The 26,488-nt window shown below is 41.7% G+C and overlaps 1 protein-coding gene across 5 annotated transcripts in view; it reads right to left on the bottom strand.

Moving 5' to 3' along the window:
* The window catches only part of PAK5 (p21 (RAC1) activated kinase 5), an 864,076-nt gene that overhangs the window by 466,387 nt on the left and 371,201 nt on the right, over window positions 1–26,488 (bottom strand). For all 5 annotated transcript variants that reach the window (XM_069234132.1, XM_069234136.1, XM_069234134.1 and 2 more), the window contains one exon: window positions 21,826–22,049. In XM_069234132.1, the coding sequence (XP_069090233.1) occupies window positions 21,826–22,029 (204 nt within the window). In that variant the 5' untranslated portion in view covers window positions 22,030–22,049. The remainder of the gene's footprint in view (window positions 1–21,825; window positions 22,050–26,488) is intronic.

Genomic DNA, 26,488 nt, shown 5'->3' with positions numbered 1-26,488 from the left:
AAATGCACAGTCTCTAAGAACGTTAAGGTGTCTCTGGCTTTAGGAAGAAACAAGGAAGCTCAGTACCCTCGCCCAGTACTGCAGAGGTGGGGGTGGATGAAGCCCGGCAAAGGAGGACTGGCCTGCTACGAGGACGTCGGGGAGCACACAAAAGCAGATAATAGGGTACACTTTAGAAAGGCAGCTTGATAGATGAGGCACCTGGAGCTGAGATCTATTTGGAACATGCAATCCGCAGTTTTGAATCTCAGCAGAGCTGACTCAGCATTTCATCCTTACAAAATGAGTCCCACCGAGATAGTTCATGTTAAAAAATACTATTCGGACAAGAGGGCGATGTTGTTATTAATATTATTGTTACTATAATGTAGGCAATATGAGGGTCTAACAAAAACATCTTGCTAACGTAGTGATGAAATGGGCTAAGAAGTAGCCACTTGCTATGTCAAAGCTCTCACAACACTCTGGTGAGTCAGACCTTGGGGAAAAAAACACTCCTCTAAGCACTTTTCTGCTGTATAAGCAGAGCTCAAGGCTTACTCTTAGAAAAGGCGCTGGGATGTGAAATGATTTACTCTATTTAGGAAGCCATGCAGTGAAAATAAATATAATGAAAACAGAAATTAAAGAAAATACTTCAACTGATTAGTGAAAGACAACGTAAGAAATCACGAACATGAAAGACTACGGAAACCAATGTTTTTCTATTTAAAATAGTGAAAAGTCACAATATGTTTTTTTCAGGAGAAATGAGGCAATAGTTATGCCAGTTTGGGAGTAAACAGGGTCAGACACGACTTGTTCCATTGGACATTAATCATTTTATGGAGAGATGACTGTCTTTGAGATGTATCCAAACAGGGCTAGACATGAGTGGATACTCTGAAGGACAGGATCTTTAGACATTAGAAAAGCCTGTGGGAGAATATCGGTACCACTACGTACTTCAACTAATTCATAGTGATGTAAATGCGTGAATGGAATACTGGGAACATTTCTGAGGTTGATGTAGGAGAATTCACTTACCAATGATAGGGTGGCCCTACGGGGACTATTCTGGGCACATAAGAGTAAGACGTCCTATCTGCTGCAAGAGGACTCTCGGTTTCCTGCCAGGGGAACCATAGAAGTGTTTGCTCTCTGTTTTGCCACTCTGCTTTCAGGGCTCAATTCTAGAATTATGAGGTAATGGTGTGACCTCTTACACAGGGATATTTGCAACTCAATCTTTTTTTGGTTTGAAGACTCCTCACTGGACAAGCCTCCGCAAGGACTTGCGTTTGAAAGCGGACACTTTCCTGGAACTGGCTGGAGGTGCTGACCAGAGGCAGATGGAAGCAAGTGGTCTGGGTTTAGTAGAATCACTCCTGAAGAAATGAAGTAGAACGGGATTGGGGTAGAACTGTCTTTACCTATTTCAAATCATTGAAATAAACAACAGTTTCATATGGAAGATCGATTTGACATGCCTGCCGTTCAATCAGCATTGGGCCTTGGTCTCAGACTGGCTCCATCATCTTTCCAGAGTTGTCCAATTACATCCACAACGGCTGCCCCCAGGTTTGACGGATACAAACTTGAATCCAAGCCGACTGCTGGTTTGACTCACATCTGGGTCCAACTTCACCTTGAAGGGCAACGCAGTTCAACTTGTAGGACTGCTAATCACATCTACTGTTACACACCGAGTAAGATTTCTTCATTTTCAAGCCTGGGCTGCAACCACCTGTGCCAACGTAACTGTAAACCGCCCCAATTTCACACTGCCATGATAAGCATCATCTATTAACAGGAGTTTGATTCAATCTGAGAGAAACTCAAAGAATCGGAAGCTAAGAAACCTCCTTTGCCTCCTGAAGACTTATTGTCATGGATTCTGCTGTTTCTGGTGTTGGTGTTTTTAGATGGCTCTCTTGATATATTCTAATGTTTTATATCTCTATTTGTTTTAAGGTACTTTCTACATTTCATTTGGCCAAACCACTTCTCATATATGGCTTGTTCTGGCCTTTTTAAATGTTCTCTGTTCTTTAAACGTGACCTAGATCTCCAAGTTCAATAACATGTCACACATTTTCGTTGGTTTGAATTTTAGTGTAGGCCTCACAATCAAAGGTGAGTTGAAGACCCTTGGACTGGGCCACCGCGCATCCTCAAGCAGGCCAGTTTCTCTCGACAGTGATATAAGTACCTTCTTAACTTTCCTTTCAGTGAGACTATCTCTTTACCAGGTTTAAATACAGTACTTGATAGTACCACAATCATTTATGATATAGAACACATATACGACCTGAATAAAGACTAGATGTGGGTTTCAGTCTTCTTTACATTCAAATTTAATCACCCAGAAAATGGAATAATGGAAGGCCAATTATAAAATCTCCCCTGCACTAAAAGCAAATACAGGGAAAGTTGAAGTAAGCTGAAATTATTTCTATTCTCTAGCACTGAGGTCAATCGGTTCCTGTTAGTGTCATTAGGATTGGGAAAAGAATTCCATCACGGTTTGGTTAATGTTAGTGTAAGGGTTGGGGAAATGTTGAATTTAGCTTAAGGATTAGTTAGGTTCGAGTTAGAGTTAGACTGGGGGGTTAACATTAGGGTAAGACATCGGGTTTTGGCTACGGTAAGGGTTATTCTCTGGGTTATGTTTAGTGTACAAGAGTTAGGTTATGGACACACAGTAATGGGAACACACACACATTTGTTCTACAAGAATGTCTCTCAGGATAATTATTTGAAGAACGTGTATACAATTATATCATTGTCTTTATTAATGACGATTCTATGTATTCCTACTACAGGAACAGGAAAAGACATCTTCCTTCTGGCTTATTATAGACCAATTCATTTCTTCTCTTAATCTATCCATATAGTATTATAGGGTTCAAAGAGACATATGGTGATACCCTCTCACCTCTAATTCTCATATTATGTGGCTGTTGTTTTAACCACTCTTTTTCCGGTACACTCCAGCAATAGGACCTCAACTTGACATAAAAATCACCCCTTCAAGCATTCTTCGCAGTACAAATCTGCGCATATAGATTTTTAAAAAGTCCCACTAGCAAAACATATGTTAGCTGTTCTTGGTTCAAGCTAAGTTTATGCAATAAAGAAAAACATCACAATATTATACATGTACTTGGCTTAGCAGAGGTAAAACACTGAGGACAATCCTGCAAAACCTCTACTATAGTGACCTCATATGGACCCACCAAACACAAAAATGAATGGGTAAAGTACCACTGATACACCATCTCCCTGGTGGCTTAGCCTGATGCACGAAACATGCAACTTTGGTGTTGGTGTGCTGGGTCCACAAAGCCTATGGTGATTTCCCAGCACTGGATAGGACAGGGGCGAGTAGGCAATCCTGGGTCCCCAAAACACTAGTACACCGGGCAAAGTGACATAAACACTCCACAGACTGAGGTTTGCTACAGTCTGAGCCTGGTTGTGGTACTGAAGGTTTGGCTGGGCACCACATCCTGCTTTGGGAACCTTGTGTGAAGCTGTGATAGGAGGTGGCCTGCTGACACCATCACACTGTGCCTGAAAGAGTGGTGCCAACAACAGATACACCCAGCCAATACTGCCTAGTGGAGAAACATTTGAACACACATATGAATTAGATTCAAACACGAGAACTTCTTAACTGCTACTGTCAGATGCAGAGCCTTGCTGTAACTGAGTGACATCTGGAAGGGGTATAGATTACCTCGAAGTAATTAACATAATGATACCTGCAACTGATATTGAAGGTCTATTCTGTGATCTGACTGCAAATATGGCTTAAGAGAAATGCCAAGGTGACAAAAACAAAATAGTCCATTACAGGACCGGACATGTTGATGGGAGCACTGATGGACAGAACTCCCCCCTTCCAACTGTGGCAAATAAAGCTGGACCATCAACGGCTGAACTACTGAAATCCATTACAAACTCATGCATGGTGCTAGAACAGAAGACATGCACGGTCTCCGTCAGAACTACCCTCAGCGGGGGTCATCTTAAGAAACTGTGAGGGAGGTCAGATGCTTTTGAGGGTACAGAGCACCAAATCATGACAGATCCCTCAGAATTACGCATCTCTTGTATTAAACTGCGGGAAACTACATGGACATTAGAGAAGACAGTCGAAGGCACATACAAAGATTGCACCACACAACCTATGCTTCTGACAAGAGTCAAGGATTTATTCGTCAGCTTTTTCTTGTATTCCTGGACCCTGGAATTACTGAAGCCTAAGGGACAATCAAAGCTCTTCTGTATTAAAATGACAAAGGGTGTCTTACAATCATAGGCCCCACATCTGAAACTCGTGCACCTCTGAGGGCTAAAACCAGCACTACTGTGCCAGAGATGCAATCCTTCAATATACCATATTAATTCAGCACAATATGAGAGTCCACTGATTCAAACATTCTCAGATTACACCCAATGTAAACTGAGAGATGAATATTTAAAATTAAGGCTCCCCGTTTTCCATTTTCACAGATAAATACATATAGAAAAATATCTTTTTCAAGTCTGTATTAACTTTGTATGAACAAATACCCAAAATAGGTCCTCTTTTGAATGAATCTTACTATTGTCAATCATGAGTGCCAGGTTAGTAGCTGTGCAGATTGACAGGTAAGGCTAGTTATACAATTAATAGAAAAAGATTTCCTAATGAAGCTTAAATAACAGCAAATGTACAAAGGGTTAACCTGTTTTACAATGCAAAAGCTTTCAGTTGACGATGTTGTGCTCTCTGTGGCTAAATCCTGTTGGACATTCAAAGGAGAGTATACAGTTATTCATTATTTTAAAAAATGTGGCAATGTACCCACTGTTGCTTCATTCTTACACTCAGCACAAAATAAATACTGACACATATTGAATGAGCAAAAAATAAATGTAGATTACCTGACAATTATCTGTGATGCAAAATATTGCATAATATCGGGATAATCTTGACGGCTAACCCTTAAACATGATAACATGGGGCTCAGTGTGTCTGGAGACTGTAGATATGCCTAGTCGCGGCTCACTGCACGGTGAAGGGCAGGCGGCATGTGGGAGAGGGGAGGGAATAAGCATTATTTAAAAAAAATAAAAATAAAAAACTTACCTGCCTTGCTTCCTAGCCACGCCACTGCTCCTTCTGCCTGATCACAGGAGGCACAGGCTCCCAGCCTGCCCTGTGGCCAATCCTGACGATGCTCAGAGCAGCGTTAGGATTGGCAGAAGCGTCCACCCAGGGTGCTCCCAGCCAGACAGGGAGCCTGTGCCTACTCTCTCCAGCCCGGCAACAAAGTGCCGGGCTGGAGGCAGCAAAGTGCGCATGTGTGTTTGGCTGGCCCAAGACGGCCGACCAAACATATATGCACACTGAGGGGGAGTGCTGTGCACTCCCCTTCGTCCCTGTCATCCCCAATGCCCCACACCTTTAACAACAAAACAATAATAAACACAGTTTATAAACGTTGTGTTGTTAAAGGTTTGCAGAGGCTGCTGCTGACAGGGGCAACGCTCCTCCGCCATAGAGGAGGAGTCGCCCTGGGTCTGCCATCCCCTTCAGCCCCAATACACAGGTGTTCACTAAACTCTGTACCTGTCTCAGCCCTTCAGAAGCCTCCTAGAACTGGGTTGGATGTTCAAAGGTTGTGTCTCACAGCAGCCTGCACTGGTTATGTATCATTGTTTTATTGATTGTTTTCTGGCAATTTTGATGTGAAGTGGAACTTTATTGTTGATGGGAGAAGAAAGGTAGCTCTGCCCTTTGCACACTCAGTTGAGAGAATGCATGGATACGAGACCGAATGTACTAAAAGTTAATCTGGAGCAACAAGGAAACCACTATCTAAGGGAAAGTAGGATGTTAGGGGTTGTTCGTATATGTTTTATTTACAGCAAGTGAATTGTTGGGAGAGTTCCCCAAATAGAATATTAATAGCACAAATAGGGTGGGTTGGTATGGGGAGGCTAGGTATGAGGCTCATAACAACTTTAAGTCGTGTAAAACTTCATGACAATATGGCAACCTTCAAAAATGACCCTTACGAGAGTCCAGGTTACTGGGAATAGTAATAGAGAGAACAGCTGACAGCAGACTGGCAATGGGATTCCCAGAGGTGCATCTTGAGAGTTAAAACAGTAGGATTACATTGATTTTCTCCATACCTTTTAGTCATGTCTAACAGTGGTGGAGTTTTAGAAACAGGTGACAAATGCCCTGAGAAATGTAGTCGGAACCATAATTACTCACTCCCTTAGGTGTATATCCCAGAACGAAAGAGGGATCTAGCTGACATAAATTTATGGTCCTTTCACTATTGTTGGCTAAAAGATTCCTGGTGATACTTTGGCTGCCTCTGTCTGGGAATGGCTAGTGGCAGTGGAAATTCATATGACTTAAGTGAAAGTAGACAACAACTCAAGGAAGATCTTAGAGACTGGAGTGAAATAATGACAGCCCTAAATGTGGGTGATAAAGATGCAGATTGTGTCCCAGGAATCTAATAGCTTGACTGGTTAGTCAATTGGGAAAATATGTCTCCAACATAATCCTTAGATGTGGCGAAGTGGACCTCAGTTTGAAGGACAGCCTGTAAGGAACTGTATGCACAAACACAAAGTACATGAGACAAAAAGCCTGTCGTGAATAACGTGTCTGCCACATCAACACGTTCTTTCGACTCTTGCATTGTGTTCTACCTTACTGGAAGGAACTGAAACAGTGAACGGTTTGGCCTGGATCAAGATGGTGATCAAAGGGCAATGTTGCTATGGGGATCAGCAAGCTACTCTGAATATAACACTGATTGTGTCTAGTATCTGCAGAGTAGCCTCCTGGTTTCTGGTAAAGGCGTCGGGGGAGCTTCCTTTCAAAACAATGAAAAACTGCTGGAGAGTATACAGAGGAGACCGTTTTACCTGGTTCCCTCTTCCCTTCACCATTAAGAAGTGAAGATCCTTCTTTCTCTGACAGAAGCAGGCCTGAGCCCTGTGATATCAGGCTGGTGGGAACCAATAGATGACACTAGGGTGGTCGAAACAATGATAAATGAACCATCTTTGCTGGTAATGTGCACTGAAATGTCTAGAACAATCTCCCCTGCCTAGAAGTTAGAGATGGAATGGAGTTTTAAGGAGCCCGATGAAGCTTGACTCGACAGATACCTACCCGAGAGGTACATGACACTAGCAAAACTCCTGGCCTAATTAGATTGCAGAAAGACTCCATTGTAGGCCAGTATTTGTAGACTGCCATTTGGAGGAATGTCTGGGGAGGGTCTCTTCTGGCAGCTATCACTGGTTGGGACTGTTATCCAAACTCCTGCAACACAAGAAATATCCTGGTGGTAATAAAAATGCTCTTCTCCTCGTGAGATAATTTTTGAGTTTGACTTCTATGCAGTGGTTGGGACTACCCAGATCCTTTAAGTCTATACATATATGACCCTGAAAACAGAAAAAGGCGAGGAAGCAGTCAAAAACTAACACGGGAGGAGGAACATGTATGCTAGATGTGGGGAAGCAGATGATACAATCAAGATTAATCAGGTAAGAAACGTTCATATGGCAACGACAATAGCAGTACCCTTCTAGAGTGCAGTTGATAGAGAAGAGGTACCATACACAGGATGGTTAAGATAATTCTCTTAGTTGGAGGTGTGGGTGAAGAGCAACACTCCACCCCCAAAAATGGGATGGGGTGCTACAAAACAGCTGGTACCTACGGACAATGTGAAATTCACTCCAAAGTTATTTATTTATGATCTATGTTTGGGGTTGGGCAGATGGGAATTTGATATGGTGGCAGACATTTCCTCTGTGCAAGCTAGAGATAATTGTCCTCCTACACCTCCGTCCCATTTGGAGGAAGGATACTGATAAACTAATTTCTAGAGCTTTGACTGGTTTCTGTATAACAGATGCACACGGGAGGCATATGATAGCCGAAGAGACCCTGTGGGTGGAATACAATGGTGGTTATGAACACCAACTGTCCTTACACTGACTCTTTAAGTCCCTAGAAAGATATCCAGGACAGGTACTGACTAAGAGGGCAAACTTTGATCATTAGAGGTTACATGAACACTATACTGGATAATACCCTAGACATGTCCTGAGTGGCCTGGTCACAAAAGTGGCAAACGTAATTTTGGACTCTTTCCAGTTTTTTTCTTTTAGCAGGATCGACCACATTAATAACGCCAGGCAAAGGTAGTTTTTACACTCTGTTTCCAATACTTCATCTGAAACACAGTTTTTTAAATCCACAGTAAGAAGTCTGGCACACTTCTGGGCCTGCAAGCATAGCCTTGCTCTTACAGAGCTCGAATATAGATGTTTAGGAGAGGCGCACAGCCTAATGTAGTTTTAATAACACAAATTATAGATTACCTAGACGACTTTCTTTGCAGAAAAGAGGATAAGTGAATAGTGTAGAGATATTTTGAGAGGCATTTAAACATTATAGCAGAAGAGTATATTTGTCCACGATGAGCAGGATTAAGGCATTCAGGCTTGAAATGCATAAAGCTAAAGATGCTCTGAACGGACTTGAAAATTCAATGTGATGCACGCTCAGAAAAAACACAATGCTTGCTTAAATCCACTGCAAAAAAGAGAAATTTGATGAAGCTGCAGTCAACTGAGGTTAAATTCAATGCAGAGAACATCAATGTCATGTCGTATGCTACCTGAGAAAGGTAAGCAGGTTCATACACTGATAGTTTACTGCACAGGTGTCCAACATAGAACAAGGTCCAGAGGTTAGATCCATATTTTGAACAGGGACATAAAACAAATTTAGTTATAATAAGTGTAAGTGAAACTCATTTACAATGTAAGTGGTTATGGTGCATGGCCCATGCCCTCCTTGACGTGTGTTGAGCACCTGTGGGTTTTTGGGAAAAGACAGGTCGCAAGTCTTGTCAAAGATATCTCTGCTTTATTTAGAGAGTTTTGAAAAAATCGTAAAAAGTCACAATCGTCAAAGGTCATTTTAATAAACACAGACAAGATTGGTAATTATTTCAAAAGAGAGTCTGTGTCGGAATGAACAATAAATGCCCTTGATCAACCTACATATGCACTGAAATCGCTCCAGCATTTCATGCAGTGAGCTTGTAAGAAACTGGGTTACTGGTTGGAGGGGCGTGAAACCCTACTCAAGGGGAAACTGCAATACTTGTCAGGGTGAAGTCACAAGCAAACCCAAAATTAACCTGTATTCAACCCAACAGCTTGGCACAGAGAAGTCAGGCTTCACTTAGAAGCAATGTGTGAAGTATCTGTGCAACACTTCAAACAGTAATAAAGTGAAAACACGACACAAGAAAAATCCCACACCAATTTAGAAAAATAGAGTAAATTTTAAATAAATGAAGACCGAAATGACAAGAACCCAATCAGTAGAACCGGAGATATGCAAATGTAAAGATTTCAGTGAAAATCACACCAAAAAGCTCAAAGCGCTAACTCTGTTTATCTGGTTGCGCCGGATCGGGACAGTCACAAGTTCAGGCAGACCGTGATGGAGTGTGGGATGGCTAAAGGTACCCACTTAGGCCTGCTGAAAAAGAGAACCTTAAATCCTGGTTGCGAAGAGATGCGGAGTCCCACATTGAGGATGCACCTTGCAGCAGAGACGACGGGAGGTCCAGGTGAGAAGATGTATCATGCAGCAGTGGTTTCAATGGGCTGCGTTGGGCAAGGCAATGTCCTTGTGTAGCGATGCATCATGCCATGGCGGTTCTGATGGGCTGCAATGGGTGATGCAAAGTCCTTGCATTGGGGAGGTCTGTGCAGCAGAGATGATGCATCGGTTCTGAAGGCAACGCTTTGAGCCACAGAGGCGATGTGCTGTGCTGCGGAGGAGATGTATCATTTCTGCTGAATCCACAGATCGGTTGGCAGAACACCTTCAGACCCATTTCCATAGGTTCAAGACTAGAGTGGCACCACTTGGGAGGGCAGGACTCACAGATGGCAGAGTCCAGGTGCTGAGTTCAAAGTTGTTGGAAGCCTGTTCTGTTACTGAGGCTTCTGGATCAGTAGGCCAGCCAACTAGCCCTTGGAGTCACTGTTGAATACTGGGATTATAAATGCAGGTTCAGTACTTCTCACCCAGGCAAGAGGCCAGCAGGTCAGCGGTCCCTTTCAGGCAGCAGTCCGGTAGAGTAGCAGTCTTTATAGCAGCACAGCAGTCCTTCTTCCTGGCAGGTTCCATAGGTCCCGAAAAGTACTCAAAAGATGGGGTCTGAGGTCCAATGGCTATACTTGGTTCCCACTTTGGATTAGAGGAAGCTTTTAGGGGTTTCCACCCCACTGAGGGGTCAAACATCCTCTTCCTCCCTGTCCTGACCCCGGTCTGTCTGGGGTCACAAAAGAGTTGTATCAAACTGTTTGTGAGAGTGTTCAGGCAGCCACACCTAGCCATGTAACCCAGCATCAGGCTGCAGGCACAAAATGGTTAGGACAAGAAAATACCAACTTTCAAACTGTTGCAATTTCTGAATTGTGACTAAAAATCTGACTTTATCATTAAAAACGACTTTTATTTACAATTCTTTAGACACTCAACTCGATTTTCAACCTGCTCCCAGTTCAAAGTTATTGCTTGTTAAATGTAGTAAGGTAACTCATTGTTATACTATGGGAAAGGTAGGCCTCACAGTAGTGAAAAACAAATTTAAGAGTTTTTCACTACTGGGACATGTAAGACCTAAATGTAAATGTCCAGCTTTTCAAATAGGATTATGCAAAAGTAAATATCAACAGCGGGTTTGTATACCATCAAGGGCTTCTGAGTGGCAGAGTTCAAGTTGATAGATAAGTTGGAAAAAAACTCTTATTGATACATAGTACAGTATAATGTTGCACATGCACTCCTTGTGTCTTGTTCACCCGTCCTTCCACAGCAATTCTATCCATAGTAATATACAAACCCTGGTGACACCTGCCTTCCCATCTCCCTCATTAGACCCTGAGGATTCCATTAAACAAATTTGCTTAAAAACATCAGTTTATGGGTATGATTTATAACATATAGACCACTGGCATTTTTCTAGCAATGGTTATATGGCCAATCATAACGTCTCTATTTCTCTTCTAATGTCCACACAACTAACATTACAGGTGACATAACTGATGCTACAACACATTTTGCCGGTTTTATTCTTGACAGGCATTAAAGGCAGTTGTAGGACTACTTACGACTATCAGCATCTAGATATCCTCATGGATAATATCTAGGCTGCTACAGTTGCGCACATAATTTATCAGAACCATTAGTTGTATGTCTGCAGCACCCCTGTCAAATTCTAGATACACTTGCAATCAATATGTGGACATTAAAGGATACTGTAATTTCACTTTCAAGCAATATGTATTGTCATATGTACAGTATGCACGTATGCGGCTGTAGAGTCATTGTTGACATCAAGATGTCCTTGCAGATTAGATATAACGAGGAAAAAGACTGCTGATGTTGCACTCTTATGTTATAGATACTTTATCACATTTAATGGAGTTGTAAGCCTGCAGTATCACATCCAAATGCCTCTGCAGAGGTCACATGCAGGAAAAGGCTGTACTTACCCTTGCAACAAACAGGTATGAAAAGTGCAACTGTCTCTACTTTTGTTAATGTCACAGATGACACTATTAGGGAAGTCTTACGTCATGCTACTACTGAGGCCTATCATGATGTTATCTGTGATGTCGTATGTTGCATCATGAGCAGTGTTGGGGTTGGTATGGGCGCATATGTAACCAGAATTAGGCAATATCGCTGAATATTAGGTTGTAAGTAGCAACCACTAAATCTTTCAATTGAAGTGTTAGAAGGAACTTTTTATGTTATTTTATAATGTTAAGTAGATGCTGATATTCCCAGACAACTAAAACGTCCATTCACAAAACTATTTCCAGTGATCTTCTTCACTCTTTATGATACAGTCTAAAAGCACCTAGATGTTAAACCCCGGATCTCAGTGCCTGTGGGGAACTGCCTATGGGACTACCGAGCGGGTGCTGGGCACACTGCGTAGCCTCTGCCCTGCTTGTACCCAGAAATTATAATCAGTGCTGGGACACTATACTCACAATGTAGCCTTCAGTCACATCCTGTGCTCACTACTCCTATCCCGCCTCCTCTCTCCCTAATAAAAAACTGCTGCACAAGGCTAGAACTTACTTCTTTACCTTAGAAGCCTGTTGGTTCTGGATGTAAACTCTAGGTTTAACTAAAAACCCTGGCAGATGCTCCTGACCCTTTCAGGGCAAGACAAATGGATATACCATCCGACTCTGGCTGCAATGTGTGGCCTTTGGCCATATCCCAAAACCCTTTATCTCAAACGACCAGTGGGTAGAGCTGTTGGGGTACCCAGGAACCGTGGTCACACACATGGACCTCTGTCTTGTCTTGCACCCAATTTGCCTTCCCACAAAGCCCACCTATATATGCACATGTGTATATTTAGTGAATCGGAGTACTAGCACAAAAGGAGGACTATCGTAGATATCCAGGAGGTCTAGTAGAATTATTTGTAAATCCCCTAAAAGTCTGAAATACTGTATACTCCACATGTACAAGTAAATCCTTAGAGGCAATGTTTGGCAATCCTTTATCTTCCTAGCTATGTAAATCAGCCCATCAGTGTCTAACCACCTTCCACACAGAAAATATACAAAGCCTCTTGCAAGATAGAAGGTTTGTTTTATGCTTCTTTATTTTTTTGACCAAGTTCTCATCCTCAGCATATCTATTTCCTTACCGTTCTCAAATCGTGTGCACTCCTGAGCCTGCACTGCCTGGGTTCTTGGTGCCATTGATGTCATTGTTTTGAGATGTATAACTTTCTCAATTACTTTTTTCCAAACTACTGCTTTCAATTGCTTCAAATGGGAACACTTAAACTTGCTTTTTACTTTTTGATCCTTACTTTAATTTTAGTTTATTTTGTCTGATACAATTTTACTCTTTCCAGTAAAACTTGGTTTAATCCTCACACATCCCCTGCATATGTACTGGGAGTAGTGTTTCTGCTGGGTCAAGCTAAAAAAACACGTCAGGTAACAAGACATATGGACTCTATATTGTAGTTCCACTCAACATTTGTAAAAACTTATATTTCTTCCCTCTAAAAAGGATACGCTAGTAGAGATATGTTACGTTGAAAACACTGATTATATGCTGTGGCTTGACATGCAAGATGTGCTTTTTCATTTAGCCAGCAAGTGTCATTTTATATGCGCAGATGTGCATATTTAAGACTTTCAGAAATTCAAAAAAGTTTCTCAGAAGTGTGTCTGAAAAGCTGTAACAGTCACACGTTTTCAGGCTTAATTCTTGAAAGTGTCTGTGAATTTCATTGAGCAACAATGTAGTATTTTTTACATTTGTAATTTTACACACTATACAATTAGAAATGGTGACATGCAATTGTCTTTGTGCAATGAATCGCCATGTGCCCCACTCCTGAGGTGTATTGGAACAGGAATGCCCCCTACATGTTAAAGAACATGTACGGCTGTCCTGAGTGCCCGACTGCATGTGAAACTTGTATCCGTACTTTCTGTTTGGCTCTAATATCGCACTAACCTCATGTGTGTAAGAAGGTCTATGCCAAACAGGGCCCCTTTAGTGGGCACAAGATTACACTCCATGCCTGCGATAGGTGACATAACGTGTTGGTAGCAGCGTACCAAGATCTTGTGAATCTTTAGTCTGACCAGACCATTTTTCTATATGTTAGCAGAGAGGGTGGTCTACTGACCCCTCTCCTGCAAAGTTCGCTTGAAGGTGAACTCCTTGCACTGACAATCCATGTGTGTGTCAGCATTGTGTATGTGCAGTGAGCATGTAGCACATGCAAGGTATTAGGATTCTATGGAGGGTGAGAATCTAAATACCAGGACCAGTGAGATTCTTTTTGGTTAGCTCCTGGTTTAGCATGGCACAAGACAGGGGTGGGTACAGTTTCCTAGACAGTTGAAGTATATTGACTGCATCCCTGCGGTTAGAGGTTGAAGATGCAGACACTGAAGTAAGGGAGGAGTAGAGAGGGATATTCTCTACAGGAGGGCCTTGTACTGAGAGCTGCTGTTTAGTTCTTCCAGAGCACTGCCATTTGGTAGATGGTTGGAGTGAGGCATGGCAACTGAGTTTCTGTTGTTCAAGGAGAGAAAGAGTGCATGTATAGTCTGCCCTTTTGTCTGTCTCCTACTATTGCTTCAGGAAGCCAGGTGCAGAGAACTCACACTTCGTTGTACCCTTACACTGCGTCCGAAAAGGACATATGAAAGAGAACCAACTCAAACTGCTTCTGACTCCTTAAACCTGAATCCACCTTTCCCGTCTGAAAATTAGGCATAGAAATAGGATCCAAACCATGCCACTTTGTTATAGTTCTAGGTTCTTCTCGACCAAAGAAGAGAGTGCTCTGCAAAGTACTTGAAGGATGTTTGTGTGACGAGGGCTGATGAATGCATAACAACCAGTATCGCCGCGATGAAGAGGCATCACCTCAAGTCAATAAATACATGGAGAAGCTGAGGGTCTGCTTTGAGTCTAGAAGCATGTCAGTCCGTTCAGATTGGAAAGGAGGGAGTATAGCCTTACAGAGACCAGAGACCAGAGACCTCATTTCTAACAGTAAGCAAATGTTTAAATGTTGAAACCAAATGTAATGTCTCACTGATTTGTTTACAAACTGTTTCTGGAAAAATGTTAAAGTTTGGAAAAATATGTGATGGGAGTGGGCACCTCCAAAAGTTTTACAAAATCTGGGGGAACCACGTGACAGTCATGTACTTGAATGACTGGTGATAACGGTGGGAAACAAATGGACACAGCCTCTGTGGTCCCTGGTGGGACGGGGAGAACCTGCTGGAAACTGCAATGCAAAAAATGCAAAATCTGACTTAACTTGAAGAACTAAGGGCCAGATGTAGCAAAGGTTTTTACTCATTCTGTGTCTATGGGAAAAACTGTTCGTACATATGGACCTTAGTCCAAATAATCTCCTCTCAATATGTTATTAATGGCCACATGTTGATGTTTGTTTAAAAGCTAATACAAATTAAAAAAGAAAAGAATTACGTCTCAGCCAGGAGTAGTCTTTGTAAGGTAGGAGGAAACATTGTGGCAATAAGCCCGCCTTTACGATTTTTTTTTTTTACCATAAGTGGAAGGATCAATTAGTGTTCATAAATGGAAGTCCAAGGGCAACCCCTTCAAAGCCCATGCCCTCTTCCCCCACCCCCTCTGCCCAGCGGCACTGAATTTTCACGAAGCCGTTTTTTACATATATAGGTTTGGCCTAGTAAACAGGAGTCTTTGATCTTCAAAGCATCTTTGATGTGCATGGCTTACCTCTACACATCATGAACACTAGATGGCAGGTTTGCATTGTCTTTCTTCGGAGACATATGAGTATTGTGCCTTTGAACATTTTGGAAGGAAAGCAGTAAAACGTTCTCTCGAAGCAAATAGTATCGTTAACAAATCAAAAAATGCCCTGAGGAAAACTACGGGGCCAATTCGCAAAGGCACTGAGGTGCACGTGAAATGGTATACTACAGAAGTACTATTTCACATACTTATAAATGGTTTTGTGAATTGGCTCAGAAATGCCCACCATCCATCCTATTGGTAAAAATGCAAAGAGGGCACAGTCTTTTTGATCTGTACTAATTGTAGATGAATATACCCTGAATATACCCATTCTAGAGGTGTTGTTGTCAATTCACAATGGAATTTCAGAGTATGAGAAACAGCAAAACAAGAGTACTCCTTCACATGAATGTCTTTGTAAACTGGCTTTATGTTTCAGGTGGCTCAAATTAAATGCAAATACAATTAATGCTGCATTTGCCGTATGCCTGCAAACTGGCGTTGTGATAGCTTGCACAGTGAAATGCATAATCGGGTTGCTGTTTCCCTTAAATATGAGTCGAATTTCATCCCTTTCTGAGATAATATGAGTGAGAGAGCTGGCTGGTGTATGCGCAACTTCCTCTAGATGGCGGCCAAGGATTATATTTGTTTTGGTCAGACAACATTTACAGAGGTCAAACATGGCGACAGAAAATAGACAATGAAAGCATGGGCCTCTGGGATACAACAGCAGATGGCAACGGAACGTTTTACGCCCCTCACATCTTTCTGAAAAATGTGCATGCCCCTGCACTCTCCTAATTAGCACTTTTGATACACTGCATGGATCTTGGGGAAGAAGAGGAAAAAACACGGAGGATGTCATTTGTCGCTCTTAGAAATAGGATTACATGAGAAAAATAAACAGAGCCTTCTCCATAAACCCAGTACAAGTGTCTGGTATACGGGAACCACTGCTCAGCAGGTTTCACTCAAAAGGAAATATTCAAGCTTGTGGCCCCCCCACAGGCCGATCGAAATGAGCACACGGTCAAAAGTACAATATACGAAAAAAGAACACATCGACTCATCATCATCGCCGACCCACATTATTTTGAGACATCCTGCTTGAGCACTAGAACCCGAATGCTGACCTACTACGAAGGACTACATGAAGCATGTTTTCTTGCGATCTGGTGAAAAGAAGCAAACCCGTCAACCCACTTAAAAGCGGTGAACCTCAGATTTAGCATTATTAGTCGTATATTTGATGAAAACACTGGTTATTCAGTACAATATCCACTAGACTAAAAACATACTCCTATGTCCGGACTGGGGCGAGGATTGTGCATTTCAGTCCCTTCTCTTTCAGCCTGCAGCTTACAAAACTCTGCGTTACCACATCACTGCATTTTCAATAAACCTTGGGACAATTAGTAAAGTACAAAAACGTGCAAGTCATGTGACAACTCAGAGCCAATGTGATGCCTTTACAACAATTCCAAACTGGGCTCTTTTGTGCTGCTCAACAACTGGCGTTTTGGATGCAATCGTACTTGGCCATTGTACTGTCTGTTCTAACGTGGTAAAGTTTTGCTACTGGATTAATACATTGATTTTGTTTTAGGTCCTACCCCACTCTCCGTCTTAATACTGCAGACGCCCACTGAGTGTGCTTGGTTTGCCAATAGGTTTCATGTCATGGAGAGGTGCAGGCGCAGCTGTACCAGGAGCTGCGTAAAGCGCAGTCTCATGCATTAGAAACAGGGTCAGCTTCTTTTTTTAACTATGGAACTGTCATGTAGGGTCTCATTATCCTAATGAGACTACTGGATTCGGGCAGCAGAATCACTTGTTTTGCGGAGGGCTGAGTCTAAACCCACACCAGGTGACACCTGTCGGCCTAATTCGGGTTTTGTTCCGGCTAACTAGCAGTGCCTCATCACCACCCAAGAGCAGGGATGATTGGGCAACTCAGCGCATGACACAAATGACTCCTCAGGGAAATAGTGGTCACTCAGATCTCATCCATTTCTCTCAGTTACATTGGTTTCACACATGCAAGGACAATCATAGGCAGAGTGTAGTTCAATAAGGTTTTATTGAAGCAACTGCATCTTAGATAATAAAGCATGTATTGCAATAACTAGGACGATGAAGCATGACAGGATTAAAATTGTGACAAGGAGAGTGAAACACAAAAATAACGCTACCATGTTGTCACTACGGTTTTCAAGAATAGTTCCTATCTAGGCTATGTTAGAGCACAGCATGTTAAGCTCTATTTCTGCCCTTCAGATTCACCTGGGAAGACATCATCCATCATACCTGAGCAAGAGGCCTGTAGTCTACATAAGCAGCTGCAGCAAAGCACTCAGCATAGAGTTGTGGTCATCTGGCTGGAATATCATTCTAACATACATGGATCAAAGTAATGTTTTTATAATAAAACAGCTGTTGTTCCAAGAAAGGATCCCCACGTAAAAGTGTGTATGTTTCTGTGAACATGAGAGACAAAGCGTACCACTTTTTCTGGCAATCTATCTTACTGCAGCCTTGAGAAATGCACAGAGTGGAAGAACGCAGTGCTGGCCTAGGCAAAGAACAGCTAGATAGGAAAAATAAAACAAGACCGCAAATGTGGCTATTGTTAAAATAATAAAAGATAAGCTGAATAAAATATATCTAGTTTAAAGTGCACAGCGGCAGGCCTAGTTTGCTAAAATATTGTGTATAAAACTATAGCTAATATGGCTACACAACAGAACTAGCCTTTGGCGATCAGGGTGACACAACCACTGATAACAAGAATTTAGTTACAGATTAATCTTCTCTTAGGCACCCTGTCTGTGATACTAGATGGTGGTATCATTCGTAGATGCATATGTTTCTGGGGCACACAATTGTCAATTAAAACAATGAGAGGCAAAGAAGGTGAAAGAGCCTTCAGAGGCTGCATTGTCAAGGATAATCAGGTATTTTCTGTCCTGGTCATTGGCCTGTCAGGGACCACAGATGAATCAGTTGAACAGTTGATTCAGAGGGCAGGTATGCCCGCGGTGACACCTACTTGAAAACAACAAATAAAAGGGGTGACTGGCTAGACCTGTGGTACCCCTCAACTGGTCAGAAGACTTACAGGTACCCAAAAAACCCTTGAGAAAAGTGACGCAGAAAACACCTTCTAAGAAGAAATTCCAGTCTGGCTCTCCTCTGTAAACAGAAGTTTTTTAAAACTGAAAGGAGCATTAATTGGCAGTGGTGCCACATTAGAGATGGGCACTCAAAGATGGAGGAAGACCAAACAGGCCAGTTCAAGGCAAGACCAAGAACATCCAATAAAACATTTCTGAGTTCTTCTATTAAGAGTATAAAAGTTCGGAGGGCCCAAAGAGGAGGGGAAGTTTGACCCTGATTATCTCCACCAAAAGAGGCCTTCAAAGTAGACACGTGCTTTGGAAGTGGCCACACCTCTAACTAATGAGTCCTAGACTTTCAGTAGACCAAAAGATATCGAAAACTTTGGAAATCAATCCAAAGATAAACATATTTATGGGCACTTTCATAAGGGAACAAAGTAAGGGTTGACAAGATCTTGGACATCATGCCAAAATAAATTCCTGGACTAGGTCGGCCCCCTAACAAATGAAGATGACTGGTGTGGCCACAAAAGACATTAGTCAGGTTGGTCCAATTTTTTTTTTATATGAATGGAGTCAAAGGACCATCCTTCTAGCAAAGTAAACTGCAGTATCTCGGCCAGAGGTGCAGGTCCATTTTCTTAAGAGTAGATTCAAATGTGTGGGAACATGCTAACTGAGGAGCATGTTGGGTCGCACAGGGCTGGCTTTTTGAGGATCCTTTTGTGAAAGATCTCAAGAAATCTGACTCAAACTTGCATCCCTGGCCAAGACCCAAATAAAGTGTACAACTATAGAGGTTTGTGGTTTGCTCAGCATATTAGGAGATGATTGTCTGGGTGCTTCAATAAGCGGGGCTCTAGGGACTTCTCATAATACCACAGGGGAGCGCAGGGCCGAGATCAATGGTATCGAGTGGCCTTTGTTCCCCGTTCAGGGTTAGTCAAGAGGATATTTCTTCAGAACCAACTACAAATGCACAGGAGGAATTTCAGGTTAATGTGATATTTCTTCCCATGCAAGATTGCATGCTGAATTAGTCTGGTTTCTGCATGACTAATGCCTGTTAATAAATGATGAAATGGCTTGCACAGTGCACACGTTTCAGGATCAAGTTCTATGGAACTCCAGTTTAAAGTGTGAGACTGAGATTTTTTATTGTTCATAACGGAAAAAGACACAAAGCGAAATGCATACTCTATACGTCTGTGTCCTTAATAGAAGAGCTCTGTCATGAAGGATAGGAAATTCTTCATTCTCGTTGAATTAAAACACTTGAACTCACACTTCTTTTCCCTGCATACTGTCTCAAACCTTCCTACTTTCTGCCATTCACTGAAGACCTGATTGTTCTGACCTGTATTTCTTTCATTGCAGTCCATCCTGTAAGACCAAGAACACCATTTTGGGTAGTAATCCTCTCTGAGTCAATCCCACATTGGCTATTAGAAATGTTGAAATACAAGTTTATCAGCAAACATTCTTCTGTCCTTGTTCCTCTAATCATACAAGTGGTAGACCCAGAAAGAACAAAAAATATGTTCAGCGTGAAAGGGATGAAAGGCAAAGGAACAAGAGACTGCAGCCAGTGTAAAAGGCTACAGAAGCCCAGAGACCACAACCCTTACATGAAACACGGACACAAACATAAACACAAAGGGTCTGATTCCCAATTTTTTTTTCTTTTCTTCTTTTTCCATGTCTAAGTGTGTCTTACTTTGGAAATTCAGGGCTAAATCCCTTTTAAAATGAAGAGTGAGATACGCTTACTAACAGAACAACTGTGGATCACAATCAAAATAATTGTAGAAAAAAGCATGAGACCTGTACCACATGCCTGCATTTACCATTTGGATCTCATCTTCTCTCCGAGCCCCCGTGATTGTAAAATATGTAACAACATGTCTTTGCAATTTAAAAAAGTGATACGTTTTGTTTTTTTTAAAAATAATTCAAACAAAGAAAATCACTTCTGCCGTACTACTATGTTTAAAATATGTTGCTCAGAAATGATATTGAAATGATGTGTGAAAGGATGACCGTTTGGCATGATAGATGGTCAAACAAGGCGGCGGCGGTATGCGGTTTCTCACTGCAAGTAAGGTTATCGGACAGAAAACGTTTTGGGAGTACAAAGTCTTTCCTCAGTTGGGAAGGTTGTTCAATCTGCAACCATATACATGTTATATGTTTTGGAAAAGGTTTTTTTAGTGAAATCAATTTAGGGAAAGTATTTTACCATATGCAAAAAGTGTGGAGTAAAGGAAAGAAACCAACCCTATTGAATTGTTCAAAAGCCAGATCCGGCCAGTCCTTGGCAAACCTAGTCCTCCCCTTCCCCAATTACCCACCTAGATCTGCCTCTCTGTAGTTCAAATTCAGCCAGACCTCTTCACATAGGAAACTTCTCAGCAATATGGTCAGCCCAGTCAGACTTCTTTACTCCATGCGTCGTTAGCTTCAGCTCCAGAGCAAATATTATGTGGTACAATATATTCTGTCAGTTATTGATTCACACTATGCTGCCTGTCACTCAACAGAAAACTTCATCCTACTAACAGAAAAACCCTTGGCTTTATAACCTACAAATAGGGAGGTTTAGCACTGTTGGGTACTCAATGTCTTCTACTTAGCTCCCTATCCATGTCCTTCCCACCTTTTGTCATTTCACCACTACTGTTGGGTACTGACGGCAACAATTGCCTGTACTGAAAATGCTTCATCAATGTGTGCACACATCCTATGCTTTCAGCAATAATAAACACAATATTTACAGTTAAAAAGTTAGAGATGGTCAGACCACTGATGAGCTTAGAGGACCCCCCTTGCACCGCCTGTCGCTTTCTGTTTGTTAAAAGCGCTATTACACATATAAATGACACGTGGAACATTTATAAGGATAGAAGATACTAATCTGAGTTTAAAATGTTATCAGCTAAGTTAGGAATTGTTTGATAACTCTCAATGGTTTCCGGTGGCACCACGTTGTTTTCTGTCTGTGATTAAAAAGTTCAGAAATTTTAATTTTGGAAAGTTGCATGCATTTTCGCAGACGTAAAATTGGCCCAAGTCATTTAGCTAAGAATTACTACATATTTTAATTTGCTGCATCCCTCAAAATAAGACACCATAACTTGGGAAAGATAAATATGCATGTTGATGACTAATACATTTTACAGTAGATAACTTGGGAATGCATCAGTGTTGGATACAGGTGAATTTAAAACTGACATAATTCTCATCATCATATACTGCTATCTAAAAGTAAAAGAGGAAGGGCTTGGTAACGGGATATGGCAATACCTTCATAGGCGCGAGTTGTATCGGGGTGATACACGACGGGTCCACTACAGGCTTGGGCCTGTTGGCTGTGTCTGCCAGTAAACTCTGCCATTGTTGGGGAAGTCCTGTGAACTTTTGCTCCCTAGGATCGAATCCAGTATGAACCCTGTGTTCGAAGTTTGAAGGACCAGAAATCTCTATCTTCTTCTTCTTCTTTCCAAACATGATGGGAAATCCTGAGCAACCTAGGAAACCAAGAGCACATACCTGTAAGTTACTCGCAAAGTGAGAAAAATAATTTATTTTGTGCAGAATGATCACAAACAGAGTCTGATAAATAATCTACAAAATGACACAGTCACAGCATTAAAGACATCACATTGAAGGCTTTTGTAAAGAACATCATTGCTCTGCTGCACCACGAAACTTATTTTTCGAATTCTGTTGAAGTGAACTGGGTGAATTTTTGAAAGATTTGGTCGAAATAAACTGTTGATATACCAGCCCAGCATCTCAGATTATGGTCTACTGGAAGATACCAAGAGCGGCTCAAATTTTCATTTGGAATCTTCACTGTATATCGCTAAATTAGTTCTGAACCTCAGACTATGTGACATGCGATATATAACAGAACATAAGTCACTACATCCTTCTCAAACATGTGATACAGCCAGCACCCTAATACTCCGTGAAGAAAATATGAGATAAGAAAACATCCAGCAGATGATGACAGAGGAGTTACCACTAACGCGACCCGTCCTCTTCGGCCACACCGTATGGTACCGAGTACAATCACCTAGACTCCGTTCAATTGCATCAGAGTTTACAGCATGAACACTCATCATACCCTAAAACAGGATATAACACGCCCCACTTCAGACAAAAACAGTCCAACAAGGACAGCAGAAGCAACAAGATACAACACACTTCCTTCCTTTTAAAACCCAACATCTCATGCAAGACAAGTACACAGAGAACATGTACAACAAAAACACAAACACATATAACCAAAGCTAATAAGCAGAACATAATTCCTCGCCTGAAGGTATGCAACTGCTCCACAGAAAAGCACACCTCCACAAAGCAAAGTAAGATAGTAGATGAAAACATAAATGAAGCAAGAGATGCAAGCAGTGCTCTATCTCTGCACTGATGTATAACAACCAGAAGGCAACAAACACTTGGCACAGAGATTACCGTGACACCCTGTTATACCAGTTCTTAAGCAAATGGGGTGGATGGGGGCGGGAGGTCACAACACCAGCACACACCAAAACCAGGTCTGCGGCAGCAAAGACTGTCAAAATCAACACTACACCAGATGGATAATGTTAAAGCACATAACGTGGCATAACAAAATGTTTGACAGACCTTTACACAAAATTGGAAATTTACCAAAACTTCTATTTTCCCCCCAAAGTTTAAGCCGCCCTTTCTTGTCCATAAAATTGTTTCTTTAACAAGACAAGTACAACCTTTGGTGCCTTACAAATGAAAGTGGTAATGTATCTATCAATGTAGTGAGGGCATGTAATATGTTAAAGGTTGGATATTCAAAACACTCCTCGTGTAGGTCAGGTAGAAATCTCAGCACAAAGGACAGCAAGTCTAATATCATACATGTTTAAATGGTTTCTCTATAGTAGTTTCCCAATAAAAAATATACTTTCTATTAGCATACATAAATGATTCGTTTGCATCATGTAAAATAACTTCTTTGGGTGTGTTTCTGCGTCACTAAAAGTAGTGTATGATACTTGCGCAAGTGATTGCAGTAAACTATTTGGTATTTTAGCGGGTCTGGCATATGGTGGTTCCAGTTTTCATTTTAAATGTGTTTACACCTATAAATATTCTGCAAGCAACTTAGGCTACTGCCAAACCACAAAACACTAATCTTCAAAACACATACTTCCGGTGAATAATAGGCAAGGGACCAGCCAGAGTGTTGCATTTTCCTCGCTTGCCACTTGTAACATTAATCTGTTTTCTGCTGGGCAACCTTGGCCATTCTTTGACAACAGTTATTGAAACAACTAGCTATCGCGAGAACAGGCTATGGAACGCGGACCGCACTGCCCAAACATTCACCGACACTTCCACAACAAGCAAACATCACAAGTACACTTTCCTAGCCAGGGCAAAGCGCATTGATGTAGAGCCCCCTTTCGCAATACAGAAGCAAGGAAGAACAGGGGGTAGGAAGGAGGGATGGCCTCTTTTTCTAACCCGGATGTTGTTTTTAAAATCTTTTATAATAAAATAAATTGCCAATAATGTTATCACAAAAGAAAAAGCCAAAGAGGCACTGTGTGAGGGTGCTAAGAAGTATGCAGGAGAGCCTCTACAAATGGAGCTGTATAGCGAGAATTGAAGGCCGATTAAAATTCCCCTAACATGTACACGTGCCTGAGAGCTTTCGGGCTTTGCACAGTTTAATTATACGTCACCGTTTTTGGCTTTTGTTTTAGTCTGAAGCTGACCTCTCTTTCAGCGCTTGCAAAATGCAACATCAAACTTCCCTTCACTCTCTTCCCTGCCTATTACCAACAACAGTTAGTACCAGGCAACCGCACAATTACCCCGACCAACTTTCACTAATCCATAGGCCATTTGATGAAGAAGTGATGTGATTTTGAAGAAGTGCAGCTACCAGAAAAAAGAGACAGCAACTCACAGAATCTGATGCAGTGTGGTTCTAAGGGGCGCATCCGGCCTGCCCCGTACTTTAACCTGAACTCGAAGCCCAGCTCTTTCTTGGGCACTAGAAGACTATTAAGTTACTGTTACGTGCAGCTTTCTATTGGACACCGATATAATCCACAAAGTTTCGCAGGTGGGGCTGATCAGGGTTGGCTTTAGGGCGGTGGAGTTGGTGCAGCCACACCTGGCACTGTCTTTAAAATTAATTTAAGGGTATAATAGCACGTCCTGCAGAGTTCCTTGTGTGTCCATCACTTTTCAGGCAACAATAAAAATGATAATGCCAGTGATTAATGTTCCTGCGTGGCAGAGATCGGAGTTTTGTCTAGTACCAGTTTTGACGTATCATCGCGCTGAGGATTATTGTGCCTGCTGCAAAGACCGTTTACTATGCAGATCACGGAACTGAGAGTGAGTGAACTGAGTAAAGCTATAAAAAAAACTGAAGTGCATGTCAGAGAGGGACAATGGAAAGATGAGGGGCCCTGTTGGATGTGGAAGTGAGAGGATCTGTGGAGGTGGTCATGGGTTAGGGGGAGTCAAAAAAGACTGTCGAACCGGGTTCCTCCAGCGCTAAAGTCAGCCCTGGTGCTGATTTCCGGAAACATGAGCTTATATCACAAATATATAAATAAAATATAGACCTTGTATGATTATTTCAAAATGTTGGCCCCTTTTCCCCAACCCTGGGTCAATTCTTTCTTGGCAGGACAACACACTCATTAAGTATCATAATTACATGTTCAGAAAGGTGACTTGCCTGATTGTTAACTAAAGGTATGATTACAGTCTGCTCGGAGCCGGCTGCAACTTATGCTTGTTTGAATCTGCACTCATGCACAAGCCACAAAAACTGAGATTAGTGGGTTAACACACCTGGTTGGGGTGTACGACTGGCTAAGTGACAGGTCTGATTCCAGATTTATCTTTCATTCCTCCCGAGATAGACGGAATGCCACTCAATGAGCAATATTATAAATTGTTAATCGCTTTGCCATGAATCTGAGTTATCTTTAAAAATAATAAAATTGATGTGAGCATCCCTTATGCAGTGCATGGTTAAGCTATATCCATGAAGGAAGCCATCAACCTGGTGCGGTTTTTCTGTGATGACATCACTCCAAAAGAAACAATAATGCATTATAACACACATTTTAACAACTCGTTTTCAATTCTCTTCTACGACCCACAGCACATGCAGTGGCAAAACACACTAAAATAATTAGAGTTAAATGGTGGATGGGCGATGTGCTTTATAAAACGCATATTTGTGTAGCTAATTTCTGCACACCACTTTATGGAAGAATGTACATATTCTGTTTAAAGGTAGTACTAAAAGTCTTTACTAATTACAGGAAAAAGTATGACATACCCACTTATTGTTTGAAATTGAACATGTTGTTACAAAGAAGTGTGTTTTCCTTGTGTAATGCTTCTGTATTGGTAACCTGTTATACTTGGAGTTATGCTGCTTTGACAAACCTTGGTTTAATTTCACAGCAGAGTAAGGGTTCACAAGTATTTGCTGCCAAACTACACTAGGTTGAACAGGCAAGACACAGTGACGCAGTACCTATAACAGGGATGTGCTGATGTTACGGTGTACTGCCTTTCCATAAACACCAATTCCAGCACTTTCTGCATCTGTTTGCAATATGAGAAAGTGATCATTATGGGTCTTGATTTAGGCAGCAAGGTGTATACTTCAAGTTACACATATATTTTACATACAGCATTCATGTAGCCTTCTATCTCTCACTCTACCCAGACATCAGACTCCAGACACCAAAGATAACCCTCACACGACAATGCGTTTTCACCAAAAGACAAGAACCACAACCCACTGTTCCTGCTTGGTGTATTTCAAAATTGCCATTAACCCTGCATTTATCACCTGTAGGCAACCAATGAACAATGAAAACCTATACATGCCACGTATCACCACAGCGCATTAACAATGCTTATCTCCTCCACAGACGAC

The sequence above is a fragment of the Pleurodeles waltl genome, chromosome 5 (assembly GCF_031143425.1).
Source record: "Pleurodeles waltl isolate 20211129_DDA chromosome 5, aPleWal1.hap1.20221129, whole genome shotgun sequence".
In the NCBI taxonomy this organism is placed as follows: domain Eukaryota; kingdom Metazoa; phylum Chordata; class Amphibia; order Caudata; family Salamandridae; genus Pleurodeles; species Pleurodeles waltl.
Note: the sequence above shows the minus strand (reverse complement) of the source record. Positions and strands in the feature narration are given on the sequence as shown.